Source organism: Phoxinus phoxinus, assembly GCF_949152265.1.
Source record: "Phoxinus phoxinus genome assembly, chromosome: 2".
Lineage (NCBI taxonomy): Eukaryota > Metazoa > Chordata > Actinopteri > Cypriniformes > Leuciscidae > Phoxinus > Phoxinus phoxinus.
In genome coordinates, this window is record NC_136877.1 from 40,636,295 (window position 1) to 40,660,515 (window position 24,221).

Consider the following 24,221-nt stretch of genomic DNA (forward strand, 5'->3'; position numbering starts at 1 on the left):
GGTCGTGATTGTTTTGTGTGGTTTTTGTAGCGTTAACCTTTGAGTTGCTATCTATGGTTCCTACTCATTATATGGACTCACAGAGATAAAATGTTTTCCTAAAAATCTTTATTTGAATTAATCTGAAAAACAAAAAGACATCTGGGGCAGTATGAGGGTGAGTAAGATAATTTAAAATATTTGGGTGGACTATAATTTGTTACATTTATATAGCGTTTTTTCTGGGACCTCAAAGCGCTTCACATATGGAAGGGGGGAATCTCCTCAACCACCACTAATGTGCAGCATCCACCTGGATGATGCGACGGCAGCCATATTGCGCCAGAACGCCCACCACACACCAGCTTACTGGTGGAGACGGAGAGGAGACAGTGATGAAGCCAATCAGTGTATGGGGATGATTAGGAGGCCATGATGGACAGAGATTGGCTCAGTTTTCTCAGGAGGTCTCCCATCCAGGTCCTAACCAGGCTCAACCCTGCTTAGCTTCAGGCAACCAGTCTTGGGCTACAGGGTGATATGGCTGCTGACTATCCCTTTTGGGACCGTTCACACCATGGAGGATATTCCTAACTATTACAATAAAGTTTTAATAATCAGAATGTCTACTTACACACTAAGTGCAATTGGGCCTGATAATTCTTCTTTTTAATTTTATAACATTGTTTATAACAAATGAGAGACATATTCTCGACGTGTCCATCCATCGCGCTCTCAGCTTCCGACTTCTCATATGTGGACTGCACGCTGTTTGACAACGCACAATGATTCACAGGAAGAAAGTCCTCGATTACCCTCTTAATTGACTAAATGAAAAATCTGTCTGCGGACACTTTAGAGTGCAATATAATAACTTAAAATGAAAACTATTATATATTAACCAATTTTTACAAACAAGGTTTTTGGCTCAACCTCGATAAAACCTCTGCGGCACAATTCAACTTTAACTTTGGCCTTTGGATAGCTATAGCTGGGTCATTTAGAAAATAGGCGTGGCCAAGTCCACCCAAAAGCCTATTATTGCTAAACGAAAAATTTAAACTTCACGAAAATATGTGAGAACAAAATTTGAAATAACCAGATCAGGTGGCGCTATAACCGTTAAAAAGCTGTAAAAATGCTGCATTTCTATGGCAAATCTCATGAAATTCCTGAAAATGGCCTTCTTCCTGCCTAATTTGCAAGAACTGCAAGAAATTGTCTGCACATGCATCACATCATTCTAAAGAAGCATGGAATCGGGCCATATGGGCCACTTTTACTGTTGTGAAGGTGAAAAAAGCTTTTAAAAACATATTTCTTTGGTAAACGCCCTATAAATTGTATTTTCCATCTATGAACTAAGTGATCATATGCTTGCTAAATAAAACATACAGTAATACCATTTTACGCATTGGCTTAAAGCGCTTGAGCCCTGATAATTGTTGCTCGCAGCTTTATTTTATATAGTTGCTGTTATTTTGTAGCTCTTTTTGAATTAATTTAATGTAATTCACTACTCAATTTACTTCCCTAATTGCTTTACCTAGTACATTTCAGATAATATTATGTGTTCAACATTCTTGAATTTAGAAGGAACTAATCACCATGATGGCTGCAAATAAAATATCATATTTAATTCAAAACAGCACTATACAGTACTGTAAACACATTACTATCAACATTTAATTGTCCTTATAAAAGCATTCTTTTTACAATTTATTCGCAGATGCACAGAGGGCCTCAGCTGAAACTATTGTTTTTTAGTTTACAGTTTCTCAACCAGATAATAGGCCTAGGCTATTAAAACCACATAATTATAATTTAATAAATATCAAAAATAAATAAAATAAAATAAAAAAAGTTTAAAGGGGCAACATTTTGATAACCTAAAATTTTATGTTTCAAATTTACTAGGACCAAATTAAATTTTTTGAACCCAAAAGAAGTCCAGAGGAGACATTGGCGAAACTAAGTCCTGGCTGGGACAGATGCTTATTGTAGCAGCTTCTACAGTCTGAGCACTCAGCGCTAACTCTGGTAATTATTGTCATGGAGACAGATGTGCAGAGCAGATGATGTTGGGGTAGGCTACACATCGTTGACCTTTTCCACGTATTGTACATGTCCATTAGACAGATTCATGCATGTATAATACAGCCATTAGTAAGCGGGACAGCAAGTCAGTGTCATCATGCTCTTGGTTTGATCTTTTCACCTCTAAGTAACACAGCTGCTTCCAGCTATTATGTAACTGCCATGTTTATGTGTCCCATCAGAGCTGCATGTGTTCGCAGCCGAGCGTATAGCCTTTCATAACTTGATCGTAATGAATTTTCAATTGTAGTTAGCTGGCTAAGGTAAACGCCTCTGTCTTTGAGGCAATTTGCTCAATGAAGCGCTTTGCGACTCAAATAGCATATCTGGCTCCACACTCATGGATTTATTTTGGGCGGGAATGATCACGGATACAACCCAATTGCCTCGGTCGGGAGTCCCAGAGAAAATGACAGGGAAATTGTTCGAAAATGATATTTAAATATCGCAACTCTTGTTTTAGCACAGATAAACAGGATGTCGCACGCAAAAGGAATACGAGGTGACAAGTAATGTGCCAAAGAAGACTAATTGGTTAAAACAAGCTAAAAAGGGGGAGGTTATGTATAATTTGACGCTACTGAAATACAATTATTTGATATTGCACTGTTTTAACAAGCAGCCTCTTGCTCTTTTATTCTCACAAAACACATTAAGAAGATATCAGAGCAATGTCTGCAATTAACTGCAGTTATTTGTTTTCTGCTTTCAATTCTCCTCAAGGAGAATACAGATATGATCTTTTTTGCCCAATCTAACCGAAATGGGTTTTGGGACATTTATAAACTGGCATTCACTGACAGAATATCGCATAAAGATGATGTATTATTCAACAGATGTCTCCACCATTTTACTCCGCCAGATATTGATGTGTTGGCCCTCCATATCCCAATTAATGGAGTCACCACAGACATTTATCCACAAATGTTTAGCATGCTGTTTATAAATGGCATCCTTTAGCAGTAAACAAATTCAGTGCCACTACTAATGAGAAATCAAGATTTGCATGTCGATTCTGCAGTCCGACTTAGGGATTCACAGCATAGGCCTACATGCGAAGGACTCGGAAGACAATACAAAGCCCAGGATCTAGTCGGTCAGTGATCAAAGGGTGCTGCCCACCGACAGCAATGTGCATGTGCCGTCTGGGACGATACGTGCAAACATCAATGAGAGGAATGTAATAGCAAGGATTAGAAATATCAGCCTTTAAAGCCCGAAGGACAAGCAATCAGCATTCTGCCATCCCAATGAGCAGTTTGAGGAGACCTATGCTAATCAAAGGCTGTCTTTTCCCCTTTCAATCCACATCTAAACTACACAAGAAAATCGCCGCAAAAACAGCAAACACCAGAAACAGCTCTGTGAGGTTTGCTGTTCGCTGTTGGCCGTGATGGATTGGACCGGCTCACAGCTGTGACTCAAGCTGCATCCAAAAACAACCAATAGACGTCAGAGACTGTTTGGACGTCCGGACCGCCAGACAATCTCCTGAGATAAACAGGAGTGGTTTCCTAAATTCAATATTCAGTGGGACTGAAGTGTGATGGGGGTCATTTATTTATTTTATATAGGTGCAATGATTGACTGTGGTTGAAAAGATGCAGACACATGTTATCGATGCAATGAAGGATCTGGAAGCACGCTGCCTCCTACTGGTAAAACTACGGCGCAGTATGTTAGATGCATTTTAAAAAGGCATTAAAATGTCAACTGAAGTAAATGCAAGAATCAGGCAAATATGCAAAAGTATTTTTTTAATCATCCATAGTGTTTAATAAAACACTGTCATTAAAGTGATCAAGAAAATATACACACGGCAAACTATACAACAGTACGGACAAGACAAAAACATTTCTATGTACAAGGCATTAAAATGCCATTTTAGGAACATTCAACAACAAAAACCTAATGACCTAATATATTGGAACTGATAGGATGGTTTATACTTTATCAGCTTTTGAAACATTGATGGGGGTCACTCGTTTGTATTTTGGTTAACTGATTTTACATTTATAAGAAGAATAACATGGTTTGTAAAAAACGTTTTGCTGAACATACAATGGAAAACATGTATATACGTGTACATTTACACACAAAGACTTTATTTCCAAATATTAAAATATAACATTAAATATAATTATTTACAATGTTTAAATCATTACAGAAATTCCCTTTCAGCTTACTTCAAAAACCCCTCCAACTTCTCCAGACTCGCTGTGGGGATCAACGCAACTTCAAAGAAAACCCTGTAATAAAAAATAAAAAAATAAATCAAGACATAATCAAAATGCCACAATCTGGAGTATTTTAATATAAACAAACTGCTTCATTAGTCAAATGCTTTCAAGAAATCAACATCTGCTCTAGGCAGGAGTAACATTTTTTTTTTTTAAATGTCAAAATGCCAATCAGGTTTGGCAAGAGCATCAAAACAACACAGTCATGCTCAGACTCCGATAAGTCAAAATTTTCTAAACATGAATTTTGACTAAACTTCTCAACTAAAGTATAATTTGGCCCATATGCTTTTTTGCAAGGCTGACCAACTTTAAAAAGCACACGATTTAAATAGAAAAACAGTGAAATGTGCTGTAAGCTAAAACTTTAGAAACAAACCAGAAATGTTTAGACCATGAACCCACACAGCAGTTCAGTTCAACAGCCATTAAAGGATTAGTTCACTTTTAAAGTGAAAATTCTGTCATCATATACTCACCCTTAAGTTGTTTCAAACCTGTATGAATTTCTTTCCTCTGCTGAACACAAAGGAAGATATTAAGAAGAATGTCAGTAACCAGACAGTTTTTGGTTCCCAATGACTGCCATAGTAGGAAAAAAATATACTATGGCAGTCATTGGGAACCAAAAACTGTCTGGTTACCGACATTCTTCTAAATATCTTCCTTTGTGTTCAGCAGAGGAAAGAAATTCATACAGGTTTGAAACAACTTAAGGGTGAGTATATGATGACAGAATTTTCATTTTAAAAGTGAACTAATCCTTTAATTGTAATAATCCAGTGAGATTTTTGTATGCACAAGGAGTCTGACAACAGCCGGTATGATCTGATCTCACCATCATCGACTCCGTCTGGGATTACAAGAAACAGAAAAACTGAGACAGACAAAATCCAGAAGAACTGCAGCAATGTCTCCAAGACGCTTGAAGAAACCTTCCTGCAAAGCTACAGTACTGTGTCAACTTTTAGGCACTTGTGTAAAAATGCTGTAAAGTGAGGATGCTTTCCAAAATCATGTCATAAATATACTTGATTTATCAATTAACTAAATCAAATCAATATTTGGTGTGACCACCATTTTGTGGTCTTAAAACAGCTTTTGTCCAGGTACACTTGCACATCGTTTTTCAAGTAGCTTTGCAGGTCGGTTTCTTCAAGCATCTTGAAGACGTTGCTGCAGTTCTTCTGGATTTAGTCTGTCTCAGTTTTTTCTGTTTCTTCATGTAATCACAGACGGACTCAATGATGGTGAGATCAGATCTCTGTGTGGATCATACCGGCTGTTGTCAGACTCCTTGATTTTGTATGATTTTGGGGTAAATAAATAAAAAAATCGACATAATTTAAATATATATTATTATAAATATATTATGTATAAAAATAAACTATTTAAAGGCTTGACAGCAAACTTTAAAAGCAAATGATTTGAGATAAAAAAAAACAGTGAAATTAGCTCTGAAACAGCAAACAAACCAACCAGATATGCGTGTGTGTGTGTGAGTGTGAGTGTGTGTGTGTGTGTGTCAGTCTTGCCAGTTAAAAGCAAAAAAATAAAATAATTTAAATGTACTGTGAAACTTTAGAATCAGCAAACAAACTTGAACTGAAACTGAACTACTTCAATTACTGAGATAAACAATGTTATTAGTGTTGTATTTTGGGGTAAATAAAAACAAAAACTATGCATGTACATAAAGAACATGCTCTTCTGATTAAAAATACACTATTTAAAACTGCATTGCTGACTTACTTGTGCGCATACTTGCTCCTGACAACGGCGAGTTTGCTGTCCGGTGGGCTGCTGAGCATGTCGTGGAGTTTTCTGACCACGGGTGCCAGATCCTCCACACTGTATCCAGAGTGGAACTGCAAACACGGTGTCTGGAAACAGAAGTGGAGCATCAGTCAAAATCTGTGTAAGTGTTATTGTGAAGTATAGCCAGATATCTGTGAATCTCAGAGGTGTCTAATGAGCGTTACATAAGGGATGTGTGACTAAGACTCATGCCAAATATTTCATGATGTGAGAAATAAATGCCCTTGAGCTGTCAATAAATTGAAGATAAGACAGAAACGACATCCGGTGAGAATGTAAATGAATGTATGAACGTTTGTGTGTGTGTGTGTGTGTGTGTGCTTGTTTCAAGGTAATTGAACTTCTTCCTCTCTGACTTCTCTGTAGAGCCACTCAGGACATAAAGCAATTACTCAAATGTTGGTAAACACAGTCCAGCTTCACTCTCATTAACCAAAATACCTGTGTCATCAACCCACAACTTAGTTTGAGTGTGAATGTGTGTGTGAGAGGACAGAAATTAGCATCCATAATGAGCAGTCACTAGCCAATCACAGATCTGTCTCAGCTTATGCTCATTTAGTGCTATCAGAAGAGCACAGAATTTCCAAATCACAGCACACAGGGACGCTGAACTCACTGTGAAAGTGCATGCATGTATGTATCACCAAGGAACGGCAGCATTTTGTGAAAATAAATGGTATAATTCATGAGCTCTGTGCTTGCGCAAATGCGCATACTTTATAAAAGCATAAAGGTAAACACGTACCCATCCTCCCAGATCCTTAGTAACCAGAGCGATGAGCAGACAGGCAGAGGCGAGCAAAGACGCTCTTACGGGCACAAACTCCATCTCCAACAAACTCAGCTCACAAATAAAGCGTGCCAGAGTCAGTGTGTCCATACCTGCATTCACACACTGCCGGGAGACGAGAGACTGTTAATCATCACACACAAGTCAGAATAAGTATCCATACAATGGCAAACTGCAGAGAAGTAAAGTTTTTATCCGCTTATAAAATGTATGCACGCACACACACACACACACACACTGAATCAGTAGCAGTGCCAGTACCTTCAGGCCCTGCAGAAAGATTACACACAGCTCATTCAACCCGCCAAGATTCTGAAGGTTACATTCTTGGCAAATTCAGCACACAATTACTAAAGGACGTGCTCCGGTGAGCCATTAAAGAAAAGCATTTCAATGTAAACATTTATTTCCTTGATACTTGAATGCTCTATTCTTTAAAGGAATAGTTAATCGATTTTTTTTTCTTATCCTCATGTTTTTCTAAACCTGTGTACGTTTATTATTTTCTGTGGTGAACAGATTTTTTTTTTTTAAATCTTCATATGGCTTCTATCCCTAAAGCAGCTCATAGAGACTATAGAGCTGGTAAGTCCCGCCCCCTCCGCTAACCCCGCTGGACCTCAAAGTTGAAAAACCGTCAATGCAAGTGAATGGGAGAAAATAATTATTTTCTGGTCCCGTTCGAATTGTGCCATGAATGTGAACATATGTTGTCTGTGAATTTTTTATATTCTTAGAAGAGGTGCCACTTTCAAATCTGGCTAGCTCTCCAACATTACCTACTCTAGCTTTAGTAGAGTAATAGAGTCCTTTTTTTTTTTTTACTGAAGTAGAAACCTTTTGTAACATTTTTACTGTGGTTTGATCAATTTATTGCATCCTTGCTATATAAAAGTAATACATTTCTTATATATATATATTTCTGACCCCAAAAGTTTGGCGACCAACATAAGGGTGAGAAAGTAAACTATCCCTATTTTTGAAACCACAGAATGTATCAGAAACTACATTCAAGCAAAGGGCTAGTTTGTAGCAAGTCTATTGGCATGAATAACTAAGTGATCTGTTGTGTGCATGCATGCTTTTCTTCAGAAAACTAATTGAATGTAATGGTATTATCTGTTAATGCACAGTAAAGAAGCTTATTACTTTCTAAAAAGAGCAATTAGTAAAACCAGCCATTCTGCTGACAAATAAAGACATTGTTAAATCATGGAGCTTTGACTAAAGCTCAATTAATTCAGCTGTTGGAAATGGGAATGGATCTGACAGCAACAAGCGGACGGACACACACACACACACACACAATACAGGCCACACCTGACAAAGACATCCAATGAATGCTTCCCTGCATGGTCTGTCTCTCTGACTTTGACAAACACACACTTGATGTTAATCCTAGCGTGTGTCAGATGACTCCAAAGGAGTTCCACCTGTCTTTCACAGAGAGGATATGTATGTGTTGTCTCTCACCTTGGCATAACGACGGAGGAAGCGGTATGGGACCGGAATATTGATGTCAAAGTTCACCGCCTGCAGGATGCTGATCTCCATGGTGATGAGCTGGGAGCGCTTGTAAGCATCGTCACAAATATATAGGAAATCATCCACGCAAGGTGGAGCCCGCTCCTGTAAGGACACACCAGAGACATGATGGGTACCAACTGACAAATCACAATTTTTTGCAGCATGCAGTATGAAGATTGTGCACAGTATGCAAAAATACAGCACACAGTGCAGGTACTGCAACGCACTCATCTTGACTTTCATTGTTCAGTGAGACAAAGGAAATCGAGAAAAATATCTATCATGACTTTTAATATCGCTATATTATTCAGTCAAACTGGCAAAAGGCATATTGCACAACATTTTATAGAAAAAGAAGCAATTAAAATTATTTCTAAAACTGTATCTGGACAGTTCAACGTGTAAAGGTGATGATACTTTTTGAGCAATGTTGCCGTCAATGGGCAACCAGGTGTGACACAGGACACTACACAGGGCCCACGACCGATCTAAAGAATCCAGCTAGAAATGTTTTGCCCATTCTCAATGGGAAAGTGCCCAAGCAACATCGCACAGCAACATAGCTCAAAAAAGTTGGCCATGTATCCTCATCTTAACACACTCCCGGGCTTGACATACAGACTTGTCCAGGACAAGAGATTCTTTGAAGGGGCAAGTGAAAGAAAATTTACCTGACCAGATAAATAGCCTGATTAAAACATAACAAAAAAATAACTAGGAATCATCACAACGTGAGAATGATTAAGGGCCGTTCACAGCAAGAACGATAACAATAGTAAGTAAAATGTATTTGTATAGCACATTTCACAGATAAAAATCACAAAGTGCTTCACAACAAAAGGAGAAATACACACAAATACAAATAGAACAGACATAAACAGAAAATACACATGAGACCGGCCTAACCACCCTACAGTCTAGCTAAAAAATATATTTAAATAGAATAGTTTTCAACTGTGTTTTAAAATTTTCCACTGAATCCAAGCAGCGTATGGAAGGAGGCAATGCGTTCCACAGCCTAGGTGCCACAATAGCGATAACTATATTTGCGTCCACACCAACTAACGGTAATTGTCTGTTTATTCTAAGCTCGCGTGCTGTGGTTTCAAAGTGTGTACAACGTCATTGAACATGTTTTTGCTGTTCTTATTGCATTTACACGGCTTTAACCAGCAGATGTCCTCAGCATGCTATGTTTTGAGTGAAGCTAGTGTAATCGATCTAATAATCGAACAGAGAATTTAGCTGACGTAGTCAATATAGGGGAATAAAAACAACACGTAGTCTTTTCCACAGCAACTTCAAAGGAAGCAAGACAATGTTGTCGAAACGAGCGATGGATACCGGAGGTAATACTTCTCATAATTTATTCAGAGGGTATGAACGATTGTTTTCCATTTTAATTTTCTTCTTTTGACTTGTCAAACAATGGTGGATTTTTTCTGTACATCGTCGATTAACTTCTCCACAATGTCGTCTGCCATTTTAAATGCGCGAGCCCTTTAAATTCGAGTGGATTCTGATTGGCTGTCAGTGTTTTATCTGATCACGTTCTGAAAGTGATCCCAATTAGGGCTGGGCGATAAAACGATAACGATAATTATCGCGATATAATTTTTCTCGATAAAACGATATCAAGAGTTCGATAAATGTTCGATAATGTTTTTGCGCCAAAAGCGGAACGAATCTCATTTGAACCGCGCGCGCCACACGGACCGTTTATCCGCTCGGCTCAAAGTCCAAACGGCAGCGCAGCCAGAGCCCGTCTACAGAGAGCCTGTTCACTCCCTATTAAGTCCTATTGTACCGAATTTTGGTTGTAGTTCCACCAGAGTTCCACTGGGGGCGATCACCCCCGAGTGCAAAATGAATGGGAGTCTATGGGGCTAGACGGCTAAATTTGTCCCTTTCAGCCGATTGCCGTTGAGAAATCTCAGATTTGATTGTAGGTTTGGCAAGTTCAACATGGGTTATAGGTCGAAAATTTAATGAGAGTACTTATGTGCTTTCGATTTCTTACAGGTTGAGTTGTTGTTGCCCATAACACGCTAGCATTCTGCTAATGAACGCTGATTGGTCAGTGAAGGACTGGTTACGACCAGAGATACCGCTTGATGGCATCGTGGTATCTGAAGCGGGAACAGAATGTATTCTAGCAGAAACTCTTCTAGCACGTGTGTTTACCTGTGTCCGCTGTGCTGGCGATGCCTCGAGAGAAAATAAAGTGCAGAGCTGAAAGCACCACAGTGACTGAAGGATTGCCGTAAAGCAGTATCTCTGGTCGTACGATGTGTATGACGTCATTGACATTTTGAAAGACTTTTTAAAGCAAATAAGTGACTCTAAAAAATCTAACACCCAGCAATGTGCAATTTCTTTGCATCTCCTTTCGAATACAACATTCAAATTACTAGACAAAAAATGATATCTTGAGAAAAGTGGATTTTGAGGGGTATAGCTCCATAGACCTCCATTCATTCTGCACTCGTCCTGTGAGCGCCCTCATATGGAACCAGAGTGGAACTGCAGCCAGTCAGAAGCCGGAAGTGTAGCAAGAGTGAACCTTCTCCCCTTATTAGACATTCTCTGGCGCAGCGCGAGCTCACTCGAGCAGACACGTTTACTCTGATCGGTCTCGGTCACTAGATCCAGTGAGAAGCGCTTGAATTCAGCGAGGAACACAAATGTCCCAGTGATTTAAACCAGTTTAAAGGCAGATGAGACCGCGCTGACGAACAGGAGAAGCACAGAGCAACGATACAGTCAGAAGGCTTTTCCGTCTACACATTCCCATCATTTACCACGGATTTAACGTTACTGTAACGTTAGCCTAGTAATATTAACTGCACCATGAAATGTGGGATATATATATGTATATATATATTGAATTGTATAATATTATTAATGTAGACAATGTATTAACGGACTAATGGAATATAATTACAGTTTTTAATAATGTATTTAGGCTACTGGTTTTCATAAATACCATAGAAACCATAAAGTTACATTTTATCTGTGGTTATCATGATGTAAATGCATGATGCTGGATGACCAATGGTTAATTTTAATAAAACTAAAGAATATTACATTTTACCAAATAAAAATAATGTTGTTACATTTTTAACAGTTACTGTTTTTGTTAATGAACATAAATTGTATAAAGTAAATCTGCATCCTAACTCAAGCTAATACTACTGAAATAAAGATATTTATTTTGTTAAGGAAAAATGACAAATGTTTGAATGTTCTACCTCGGATTTGTGAAATGTTCACCTGTTTGGCAAGTGTTTGTCATGATATGTTCTGACAATAGAGTAGTTTAAAAACACGACGCTCTGGTTTCTACAGCTTTCACTTAGGAGTACAAATCTGTCTTTAAACTTGAAAAAAATAAAGATTTGGCATTTATCGATAATTATCGATATCGACTGATATAAAAAAAAAAATCGTGATATTTTTTTTTGGCCATATCGCCCAGCCCTAATCCCAATGATATCCTCATATCTCTATCGTTATAGTTGTGGTGTGAACTCTGCTATTCAATTTTTAAAGGTAAAAAATGTCCCCGGTGTAAATACCATAAATATGCAGATTTAAATATGTCAAAGCTGATAGAACACTGATGACAATATTGATTCAGAATGACTTATATTTACACCACAAAAAAAAAAAAAAAATTGGACTAAACGACTCAATTCATATAGATTAGTTTTACAATCTCTTTATGAACTTTTTGAAGCATCAAAGTGGTAGTTGCATAGAGTACACTGTCAATTAAAGGATAGAAAGCTCTTAGATTTAATAAAAAAAAGATCTTCATTTGTGTTCCGAAGATGAACGAAAGTCTTACGGGTTTGGAAAGACATGAGGGGGAGTAATTAATGGCAGAATTTTTATTTTTGGGTGAACTATCCCTTTAATTATTATAAGATAAGATTGAATCATTGACCTTTCTAATGATACATATATATATATATATATATCCTGTAATGAGTAACTACATTTCTATAAGGTTGTGTAAGCGTGCGTGTGAGATAATGGGAGAATGACTAAGTCCTTGAGTAATTACGACTATTAAGCCCAGAAAAGTGAGTCTAAAGGAATGACTTTCAGCTATCATGAGAGAACATATGTCTCACCTCAAATTTAGAAGCAATGAGCATGGCAGTGGAACCAATGAGCTGTAAAGACTCCCGTTTGACCGGGCTCACGGCCAGAAAATGATCCGTCACTTTCACAGCCAGGTACAGAGTCTCATGATTCAGCTCAAAATTCTCCTGCAGAATAAAGAGCAAGAATAAAGTCACATCAGTGCTTAAACCACCAAAAGCCAACAATATTCTACAAGACTCATCACATTTGAAACGATGCCCTGAAGCCATCAAACATCAACACTAACCTGGACCTCAACCAGCCAGTCCACCAGAATTGCTCTCATATTGGTGTTCAGAGTTGGTTGATCAGCCATGTAGTCGTGCAAGACAAACTTTTCCTGCAAATAGAAGAAATAAACAGTTTTAGCTTGCCATTTTCTGTTCATCTACTTGCAAGATCATTAATAAACACTACTAAACCAACCTCTCTGCTCTTAAGGTAGTCAAAAATATCTTTGGCATACTCTGCTGTATGTGTGGAGTCACTGAGTTGCTCGGAATCAATGTCAAACTCTGGAGGAATCTGAAAGATAACCGATACAAAGATTTGTGTGTTTTTAAATCTGTAAACAAGGAAAAAAACAGCCAAATGTTTGTTAACCCCTAAAATATTAAAGAATGTAATAATATGTCCCAGCAGGAAGGATTTAAAGTGTGATCCTTAATTAAATTAGAATTCAAATGTTTCTTCTGCATCCATATTTTATGCAGGGAGCAATATGTCTTTTTGGCAGTTAACAGCTCTCTTATGTAAAACCCTCCCAAACACTTTGGAACAACTGGATATTAATTCATGCTAATTCTGTCATCGCACGAATGCACCAAACCAGGCACTGGTGGGAGCGGCGGCGCTGATTCGTGGAAATAATAAATAATGAATTTCCACAGAGCTGTGTTTATTTAGATGTGTATTAGCGAAATAATGGTTATGTAATAAGTGCTAATATCATTTAGGGTGTTTTAAACAAGTGAATATTGTTAAAAGTTTCATGCAGTGGCCGTGCATGAGCATTCCTGATCATTAACCCAGTGAGTGCTCAGCAATATGAACAAACTTTGTTTACGCGACTAATGGTGAGCGAATACAACAGATAGAGAATTAAATTCAGCGCTTTTATTTACAACATGCACTCATTCACGTCGGTTTTATTTAATTCATGTAAAGATACGTCTTTATTGAGACTGGACACAACGTTTTAGGCTGACTCCGTGATTTTTTTTTTAGAGCCGCCAAGCTGCATAAATAATTTACATATCAGGCATTTTTGTCTCAAATCTCATTCGTGCATTATGTCTGTTATGTAAAATAAGGTTGAATAATTGAAGCAAAGCAGGTAGTAGGCCTACATATAACCTACTTTACCTGTGCTGTGCACGCAGTTGTTGTTGTCTCGTCTCTCCTCAGACGCGGTGCTGCAATGGCGAAATTCTCAAAACGCCCACAAGATGGCGCCGTCTATCGGTGAATCCGATATTACAAAACCGATACCCGATTATGGGAAAATGCATAAAAATCGGTAAAAATATCGGTAAACCGATAAATCGGTCGATCACTAGTTGAAATGCCGTGAATTTCAGCTTATCCTTCATTATAACTTCTTTTGCCTCACGTGACGAACGGTAAAAATAAGTTTCCATTGAATACGATACTACTTGATCATGAATAACATATGTATTTTATGTAAATAACATTCAGAAACTGTATTTGAAACTAAATTAATATTCATCAATAAATAAATACCGATACAAAAACAAAACAATTACATTTGTTGATTATGATTAATTTTATTTGACATGCACAACACATGCGATGGGAACGATGGACTCAGCGGCGCGCTGTAGGACGGGTTTGTGTTGATGAGCCGCTAACAAATTGATCTATTCACGTAATGTTCTCTCTCTTAAAATGGAAGCGAGTGTAAATGTCAGCATCATATATGTCTAAAGAATTAAAGTCTGTCAGGTAGAGCTTATTGATGCAGTGCAGTCTGTCTGATATTTTATTCCTACCGTTACTCCTGATCTGAGGCTTACGTAAATATTTAGCTTATACATAGAGTTACGCTTCAACTAATTTTAATGGTGCAATGCAAAAATATTTAGTAGTGCGAAAGTTGTAACTTAGTGTCCATTTACGTCAACAATTTACAAAGTTGTAAATTACGCACAGCTAGTGCAAACGGCCCCAGGGCCTTACCTCTGGAGGCAGGAGGTGTGGGGGAATTGAGGGTTTAGAAGAGGGCTCTTCCAGTTTCTCAAATGACTCCACATTCTTCAGTTCCTCCAACTTTTCCTCTGAACTAACCACAGATCTGTCAGAAGGACAGATAAGAAATCTGCAAATTCTGGGACAATCATATCAAAGTATTCTCATAACACCTCAATGTATGGTAGGTTAAAAGACAATAAGGTAGTAAAATATTCTTACTTTAAATTGACATCATTCTTGGAAAGTACTGAGATCTTCTTCTGCAGCTTCTTAACAGGATCTTTCTTTTTGATGGGGTTGCTTAGCTCAATTTTGTGTGCCTTTAATAAAAGTGCATTTTAAGAGTTAGCACATTTCTCGAGTCAAAATTCAGCCTAAATGTCAGCCAAAAACTTTATGTAGGGTTTAATTTGTTAAAATAATCATGAGTCACACCAAATCAATCAACTTGGTTAAATCTGAGACACAGAGAGAATGAATACAAGGTGTTAGTTAGACAATAGTGAATAGAGCCATCATTACAATTTGCATACGAGAGCACCTCACATGGAAACCCAGACCCACCAAAGGAGTGCCCATCTGAGCTATTACAAGTTGAGATCTCCTGCTTTTGTGTGCACTGTAACTTACTGCTCGGGCATGAATGAGATTTCAATGAGGTTATGACTATCAGGCATGCTGATTTGCATCATTCATTTAAACTGCTGGTGTTAGTGGGGTTACAAGCCAGATGCTCAACACTTACTGGTTTGACATCATCAGAATCAAACCGAGGGGCCAAAAAACACTGAGAGACAGCCTAGTCAGGTAACATGAAAACAATAAAGCTGTGGTGCATGTATACAAAAATATCTATAAACAAAAATATGATTTGGCACCCTTACATTGGTAATATCCACAAAAGCAGTTCTTTTCTTAGGGGCCCCTTGGGGAGGAGAAGATGAGCGCTTGGTCTGGGGGCCATCCTGTTTAAAAACATCAACACAAGATGGATCAGATCAACAACAATCAAACCAGCAAAGATCTGATTTATTTTCAGATCTGATCTCACTGTATACCTGGTTCTCCAGTCCTTTGGGGTGAAGTTTGGGGATTTTACTGGTGGTGGGCTTCTTTCCTCTGGAAAACGGCATCTTATTCAGTTGTGCTGATCCTTCAGTTATATCCTGTTTCAAATGTGAGGTAAACAAAGAATGTATGATTGAACAACTTAAGGTCACTATGAACTTATGTGCATAATCCACACTTCCATCAGACACACTCTTCGTGTTGTACTCCACAAGGTTACTAAACATTCAAACAAAGATCCGTAAAGAAATTGTTTTGATCGCAGGAAGCATCAAGTCAGTCGTTAAAGAACAACAACATGCGGACGCATGTTTCGTATAGTTTTACGAGAAATTGCTAATCTTACCTTTTCACGACACGCTGAACAACCTCAATTAAAGCAGGGAAATATTTTGAAAGAGAATATGTGCAAACATTCACGAAAAGTACAATGGGAAGCTATCCAGGCTGAAACAGACACACACCGGACTGCTGTTTGCATGCGTCCAAAACTACACGCAGTGATGCGATTGGTCGAATCCATTACGCTCTAGGCCAATGAGCGTCGAGCTAGGATGCCGTTGTTAAGGGGCGGGACAATAGAATTTTCAAAAACACCTTAGCAACCAATAGGAAGCGAGCTCGCGTTCTAAGACTTTTGTGGGCGTAGGAGAGAGAATGTGCTTGGGAATTATACCAACAGAGGTTCTCTATTTATTATATAAAATATTTCAATAATGTTAAGTAATTAGCTTCGCTTATTTTGAATGTTACTGATATTATTGACTTTACAATGAAGCCACACCCAGCCAGCCACCCACACAGACACAATAAATGTCTTTCACACAGGAAATCAGCAGTCTGCAAAGTGCAAACTGCCTGTGCCCCATCACATTCTCAAGTCTATCAAGCCGAACTTGTTTGACTGATTTCCTTCAACAAGGTAAAGAAAACATATATATTTCACAATGTTTGAAGAGGTGATTTGATGTATTTAGTTAATTATAAGCACTTATATTATTATTAAGGTATTGTTTTGCATAACTTAACCCCATTTGTTTTGGCTGAAATTATATTTTCTTTTTTGTTTTACTACAGTAGCCTACTTTACTTTAAAAGTTGGTCCTCCTGCTGTGCTCTCACATTTTCCTTCAGCAACATACAATTATAACATGCGAGATAAATTCAATTGTATCTTAAAAAGTATAAAGCTTGGGGATGAAAATCACAACATAACCAATATAAATTGTAAAGCCATGTTACGTGATATTTGATAAATAAGGTTACATCTGATTGCTTGTAATATGTCTTTCATTCTATGTAAGCAGAATCTGTATCTAAAGTACAATCTCTCTCCAGCTTTGTTCTACAGCCAAGTGTTTTTACATGTGCATTTACTTCTCAATATCTTTTTAGCAATACCATGAAATTAAATTGAAGTGTGCATCCCACACTCTAAAACTTTCACTTGTTTAATGGGGCAACTGATGTCAAATAGCATTGCATTTCCTTAGAACAGTACAATTACACACATATTGTATTACTCCTTAGAAAATCTCCATCATCTGTGGTATATCAGATAATCTCCTTTGAGTGTTTCACATCTCCATTACAAACACCAAAGTATGACGTTACATAAAGTAGATTAGAAAACAAAAGACTTTTCAAGGTTACGTCCTCAACGGCACTGCCCATGAGACCTTTTATTTTAAATTATCTTTAAATGTACTCATAATCTAACTTAAGCTGACTGCAGCTAACAGGTTAATTGTGTGTTGTAGCATTTATTGGCAAATTAAAATAATATGTGGGCGCTGACACAAAGTGTTGTTCCTCACAAGCTTCTTTTGCATTTCTCTTAATACATTGCGTTGGGTAAAGGTTGCCCCATGATCTAGAATCATGTCTTGCCCATCACTGCCTTAATTATTAAATCAAACAAAGTCTGCAGGAAAATATAAATGGAAACAAGTTTATTTTCAGCACCTATGAACACGCATCATCTTTTCCTGTCAGCCACGTGACTAAGTTCCTGTAACAGCAACTCATCTGGTGATCACTTGTGGTTTCCTTTTTCTTCTCATTTGAGACCTGTTTTTATTTAGTTGTTCTTGGATTAATTTAGTTCATGTATCTTTGTTTTGATTTTAAATGTATTTTCCGTTGCTTGTTTTCATTCCTGACATTATCAAATTTTCAGCATTCGGGATGTACTAGGCAAACACTTTACAAGCTAAAACATGAAAACTGATAGCCAGAATCAATGGATAAAATAAAGTGTTTATGGGGTGAGGCGCATGCCAATCAAACCGCGACACATTGCATTTCATCATGGCTTCTTTTGTCCTCAGCAGTAACTGAAAAATATTATGTATCCCAAGAGGATTGCTTAATTATGCTCTTGGAGATCTACCTCCAAAAAATCACGGCCTTCAAGTTCACTTGAAAATCATTTCCAGGTGTGATAGAAAAGAGTTGAAACAAAATTATGCAGATTGTTATATGAATTATTAGGCAACGCTGCACTAGAATATCAATGTACTTCTGTCAGCCTGTTGTGCTGAGGTACAAAGTAAACTTTATCATGCCTCAGAATTATATTTTAAAGATGCAATTATATAATAGCTAATAGTGATAAGGCAATAATTATTCATTGTTATGGCCAATAAGAGATCAATAAAATTATATAATATTTTGTCTAGATAGATAAAAAATTAATAATTTAGTGATTTAAATACTTTAAATCTAAAAGTAGGCATCACAAAATTCTAACTAATGTCTAGATTACATTTAACAGTGTTATTAAATTAACTTTAAGTGAGCATTAGATGACAACAAATGTAATTGAAATGCTAAAATAGGTATGTTTTGTAATTATAAGCAAACGTGATTGATATCAACCATACATAATAAAAAAAAAATCTGATAACCAATATGGTAACATTGTATCTTGTTCCATGTCTTTTTCAGATGATTAATGAAGAGTGGCTTTGCAGCTCATTTAAACTGTGTGATCTAGCCACCGCCTCAGAATCTGGTCACTCTGATGTAAGTACTGACATTTTAGTATCCTCAGTATAAGTTTATTAAAAGTCTGTGAATAATTAATTTGGTTTGCAAATTTTTAACAATCATCATACAGAAAAAGTAGCTGTTAAAAAGTATGTTCACTGTATAAAGTGCAACATTATTGAGTTAAGTCTTTATTTTTCTGTTGTGACCTTTTTCAGGACTCTATGCAGATAATAATTAACGGTGATTCATACCCACAACCTGCATACAACCCGTCATCAATCCAACACACGATGGAAACATACAGCCGTTTACTGGACGGAACATTAGAACAGAACATGCCCATTCAAATCTTTGCGCATATGACAGCCAAAGCTATTATAGATTCATCTGTGAGGATCAGAGGCCCAAGTGAATCTGTCAAGGTGAGACAGGATGAAGTTGAGATGTTAGCTGAAGAGTTAACTTTAAAAGTCTGTTGCAAAGCACTAGTAGAGATGGAGAGGCAACATCACTCTGATGATCCTTCATCCAAAAATATAAATGATACAGGGGTTATGGAGGGGACTAATGAAAATGCATCGGTCCTGTGCTCCTCAGGCTACAACTGTGATACAAACGCATTTGAAATAGAAACAGACAAGATGGAGGAATATGATGACGACACACTGGCCATAGTATATGCCAATTCCTTGAAGAGCATGGGCAGTCTGGGGTCTCTCGACTACCCTGATGCTCCACCAAGCACTCCTTTACTTCCAGAGATGTTGAGGAGTCGAGCCAGTTTCACAAGGAAGCTAAAGGGAGGACTTGCTAAAGAGTTTCTCCCTTCACCCCCTCCTCCGACCCCCAAAGACCACATGAGACCCTTATTGGAGAACCAAATGACTGACACGTCCGCTGACTTCATGGTGAGGCTGATGCGCTCGCTTTCACTGGAGTGTTGTCGAAACGGAGGACTAGAAGAAGTCACAGAGAGAGAACCTGATAATGGCGGACTCCAAAACGACAGGCTGACTGACTATGCAGCTCAAATATCTGCAGATATCCTGCATTCTCTCTTCACAAACGAGATAAAAGTAAAGGATGAGGGTTGTGTGAATCGCATGTTGGCTATTTCTGATCGACTAGCGAGTGAAATTGTCACAACGTCTCTAGCAAAGGTGATGGCGAGAGGAGAAATTAAGGTTTTGAAGGAAGAAACAACATCATGTTCAATGGCTCCAGACAATACATCTAGCATGCCGTTCTCTGCAACTGACGAGGTGAAAGTTTTAGCTAATGAGCTAATCATTGACGCTTTGGTTCATGCTTTTGCTAAGCTAAATCGGGGCGTGTTTGAACATGGAACCCAGCCACATCTTTCAGACCAAGCAGCAGAACCACAGCCATGGGAAGAAGAAAGATGTGCAAACACACTGTGTAAAGACTCAACCAACTCCCTCAAAGACAAAAGATGCCGTAACGATAAATCAGAACTGAACCCCATTACAGTTGACGGCATAAATGTGACATCATCGGTACACACATTTGCCAACGACTTTGCAGAAGACGTGCTTCAACATTCTGTATGCGATGCTTCCAGATTCCTGTTCAACTGTAAGCAATCTGAGGGAGCAGAATTTGGCTCACAGAAAGACATTAAACCACAGGTGATTAAGATACATGCTGAAGAAAGTCGTCATGTCCAGGAACTGCAATGTGCTCTACTCTGGGCCGCGGCCTCTCAGAACGGGACTTCAGCACTTCACTTTGATCTACCAGACACAAGCCTTCAGCAACAGGTACAGAATATTACAGTTTTCACAGACTGAATTTGCCTATTGGATGGTTGTAATACTTTTTTGCTTTAATGTCTAAAGGCCCAGGTCACACCAAGGACAATAACTATAAAGTTCCGTTACATTTCCATGAGAATAGGGAAGTCCACACCACAACTATAACAGACGTCCCTATACTCATGGAATTAGAACCGCAATCATTATTGTTATCATATTTGATGTGAGCGGGCTTTAACTCGTAAGGTGGGGAAGGTTGCCTAAGACATCAGTTTCAATTTTGCACATGCATTTATACTGGAATCAAACTTTTAGGCTACTTGTTCAATATCATTATTATACCAACGATTATATCATTAAATTTTTATTTAAAAAAGTTTTATCCTAAAACAAATTTTTTAACAAATACATAAAACATGGATTAGGAATTAGTTTGATCGCCATTTCAGTAGAAGTAAATGGGGAAAACGCAAATTGAATTTAAACCCAAAATTAATTTTTCTTCTTGAAAGGTTTTGTCTTATAAATCCTTTTTTATTATTATTGTTATTTATACGTGGTTAAACTGACAGTTTTACTACTCATACCATTTTACAACAATCCCAGTCGTCATCTAAGACAGTAACTTTGAGTTTATGGACATCAGTTTGGAAATATTATTTAATACCAACCCTAATCAATCAGTTTAATTCAAAAAGTTAATAAAAAATTGCATTGTGCTTCCAGAAGTAATGGGAAATGTTTATCACAATTAAAGTGAATTTTATTGATTTTTCTTTCTAAAAAGGTTTATTTAAAAAAAAAAAGTACAACTCACTGCATTTTACAACAATCCTATAGTCGCCGTCTAATACAATAGCTTTGAGTTTATAGAGATATGAATTGAATCTTTACAAAAGTAAAGTACGAGGAAGCACTATAATTATTTGATGGTCATTGAACTATCATACTTGCTTTGAAAGAGCCAATCATTTTAATTACAAATGCTCACACTAAAGACTATAATTTTCATTATAAAATAATTATAATGCTTTTAATTTGACTAACATGTTCCCTTAGCTTTGCAGACTCTCTCGGAGCGCCCGTCTGAATGGCTGGACAGTGGGCGCTTTAATGGCTTCTCTCGAAGAGTATTGTGACATGCAGCGAGCGACCAGCAGAGGACGCTACGAGAGCTCTGATTCTCTCCTGGAGCATCTGCAGCATCTGATCGACAATTCACATTTAAACTGATCTTGGACCAGCTTCGCCCTTGCGGAACAGGTCATTGATCCGTACGACAGCCCCTGATATGAAGACAGAAAACAGCAGACATTAATCTTCATCCACACAATCTTTCACATCCCAAACAGTAATGCAAGAGGACAGACTCATGTAATCAATTTCATTCTCAACCATTGAAAATGAGCCCTTAAAGACAAAACAGCTGTACGCACGCTGTCTGTTTAAACCGATATGAGATCTGCTCTCCCAATCCAAGCCATTAAGCAGAAATCTGACTGCAAATCAGTTTTAGAAGTTACCACCATCCAAAACACACTGACACATTCTTGACCAAAGATTCTGTATTATTTTTCAACAATATGTCAGTACCAATAATAAAGCGTGTGTCTGAATAATGATAACCAGTGAATGCTGTTGTGTTGGAGCTGTTTTATAATGGAGCTGATTGCTGTAAAGGGGTGCGCAGGGCTTTGCGGGGTGTGTAAAAAGCAGGACTATTTTACTGCATCCCATTAATACTCCCAAAGCAGTGATACCTAACATGGCAGGAATGCGCTTTAGCGAAAACCTGCATCCCACTCACTCCCACTCTTGGCGACCACAGCTTGACAAATCAGGGACACACACAAACTCACACATACTCGTTCTTTGACCCTATGTCTCGCTCTATCAGTGTCCCCTCCCAGACATGCTCTTTCTTTCACTTTCTCTCCCCGCACACACACTCACACACACACATATTTTCATACACAAGGGGGGCTGACTTCACAGCTGCAGTGTCAGTGAAGACACAATGGCTTTCAGTCCAGCCCCGTTAGACGCATCTGGAGAAGCGTTTGTTCCTATGTCTGAACCATCGCTGCCAAAAATGAGAGACGGCGAAAAAACGTGCATAAGGAGAAAAGATAGCAGGAAAGGGGAGTGGGGAAGAGAGAGAAGGGAAGAAGTGATTGCAACAGAGTTGACACATTATGTCAAATGGATCATGGGGGCTCTGGAAAATCTCCCAACATCCCCCTCCCACCCTTCTCCCCAAACTATGACGCATCGATTTATTCTCTACAATAAGAGCCAGACGCATGTGAAGGAATTCCTTACATTAAACAGGCCTCATATACTTAATGTAGGGGAGAGCGGGGCACAACCTAACGCATTTTGGTTTTGGCTCAATTTTTAAAAAAATAATTAGGTTAGATTAATTTTTTTTTTTACACAAGAAACATACACATATCTGCTACAAATGAACACTTAACGTTTTTTTCTAGGACCTTCCATTTTCGTACAGTTGCACTGAAAGTGACAGAAGTGCAAATGTTACAACTTACCCCATATGCGGGGTTAGTTGTAACAGACAGAGGGGTTAGTTGTAACACTTGTGTGTAACACACATAATTCAGTACTATTTTATCTGTATAGTTTGATATTGTTTGTACATCTGTATAGATAGATATCCATACATCCATCCCTCATCCAATCATACTTCAATTATGGATCAGTATCATGGATAGAGATATAGGAAAGGGCTGAACAGTTTTGCATGCAAAATTATTATTATTATTAATAGTAACAGTAATAATAATAAAAACAAGCTTAAAATCACATTTTAAAGTGTTTATTACATGAAAACAGGCAATATTTGTAATAAATAAACAAGTGATCAATATAGTAAACAAATCCCATAGCCTACAATATTGTGAACACTTGGCGGCTTAGTTGTAACACTGTGTTACAACTAACCCCGCTGTGTAAAAAATATTTTAAACCTAGCTAACAGTTGCTAGGAGTTGCTGACATGTTTCAAAATGGTGCCATGTTTTAGCCAACAAGACAGTGATTATGGCAATATAAAGTTAGATTTGGTGACGTACACGCACAACTCAGAAACAGAAAAATACGTATGATGAAAAAAAATACTTAGATGGTGTCAAAACACTCTTTGTCCCGTATCTTCACAAAATATTACCAAAACTTTTCACAAATCCACGGGAGACCGTCTTCTGGCAGCGAGAGAAAAAGAGCGTAAACACAACCCGCGTGACCCTGAGTAACTACGTAAAAGGTCCGTGTTACATTTAGCCCCGCGTTAGGTTGTGCCCCGCGCTCCCCTACTCATATATTTTCTATTCGTATCACTCAAGCTCAGCGAAGCACTGAAGCGCCGCGACTTCAACAGGGATGGCGAGCAATCCTTTGTGTTCATGTGATCAAACGAGCCATAAAGTAGTCAGCCGAGAAAGGAAACCGTATAAAAGATGAAATAAATTAAATTAAAATGAGTACAATACGTTCAACATGTTTGCTCTGGAGAATTGGGATGTGTGTTTAATGTTATGGAGTTTTCAG

At 37.9% G+C, this 24,221-nt stretch overlaps 2 protein-coding genes across 2 annotated transcripts; one reads left to right on the top strand and one right to left on the bottom strand.

Annotated features, from left to right (window-relative positions):
- Window positions 1-3,817: 3,817 nt before the first annotated feature.
- On the bottom strand, window positions 3,818-16,421 carry ccnb3 (cyclin B3). Its single transcript, XM_079637235.1, has 12 exons — window positions 16,232-16,421; window positions 15,876-15,983; window positions 15,702-15,782; window positions 15,037-15,137; window positions 14,806-14,920; window positions 13,033-13,131; window positions 12,854-12,946; window positions 12,594-12,731; window positions 8,401-8,556; window positions 6,883-7,032; window positions 6,069-6,199; window positions 3,818-4,325 (listed from the first exon to the last, which is right to left on the bottom strand). The coding sequence occupies exons 2-12, from the start codon at window positions 15,948-15,950 to the stop codon at window positions 4,259-4,261; spliced, it is 1,206 nt and encodes a 401-aa protein (XP_079493361.1). The 5' UTR covers window positions 15,951-15,983; window positions 16,232-16,421; the 3' UTR covers window positions 3,818-4,258.
- Window positions 16,422-16,544: 123 nt separating this feature from the next.
- On the top strand, window positions 16,545-22,285 carry LOC307011494 (uncharacterized protein). Its single transcript, XM_079637224.1, has 4 exons — window positions 16,545-16,807; window positions 18,835-18,912; window positions 19,095-20,660; window positions 21,714-22,285. The coding sequence occupies exons 2-4, from the start codon at window positions 18,835-18,837 to the stop codon at window positions 21,885-21,887; spliced, it is 1,818 nt and encodes a 605-aa protein (XP_079493350.1). The 5' UTR covers window positions 16,545-16,807; the 3' UTR covers window positions 21,888-22,285.
- The last annotated feature ends 1,936 nt before the right edge of the window (window positions 22,286-24,221 follow it).

Bases quoted from the DNA above. Each gene is read 5' to 3' on its own strand.
- ccnb3 (XM_079637235.1), bottom strand. From the start codon at position 15,950: ATGCCGTTTTCCAGAGGAAAGAAGCCCACCACCAGTAAAATCCCCAAA. The intron at 12,947-13,032 runs GTTGGTTTAGTA...TTCTATTTGCAG, and splicing joins ACTACCTTAAGAGCAGAGAG to GAAAAGTTTGTCTTGCACGA. The intron at 8,557-12,593 runs GTGAGACATATG...GTGTCCTTACAG, and splicing joins TCATTGCTTCTAAATTTGAG to GAGCGGGCTCCACCTTGCGT.
- LOC307011494 (XM_079637224.1), top strand. From the start codon at position 18,835: ATGATTAATGAAGAGTGGCTTTGCAGCTCATTTAAACTGTGTGATCTA. The intron at 18,913-19,094 runs GTAAGTACTGAC...GACCTTTTTCAG, and splicing joins CAGAATCTGGTCACTCTGAT to GACTCTATGCAGATAATAAT. The intron at 20,661-21,713 runs GTACAGAATATT...ATGTTCCCTTAG, and splicing joins ACACAAGCCTTCAGCAACAG to CTTTGCAGACTCTCTCGGAG.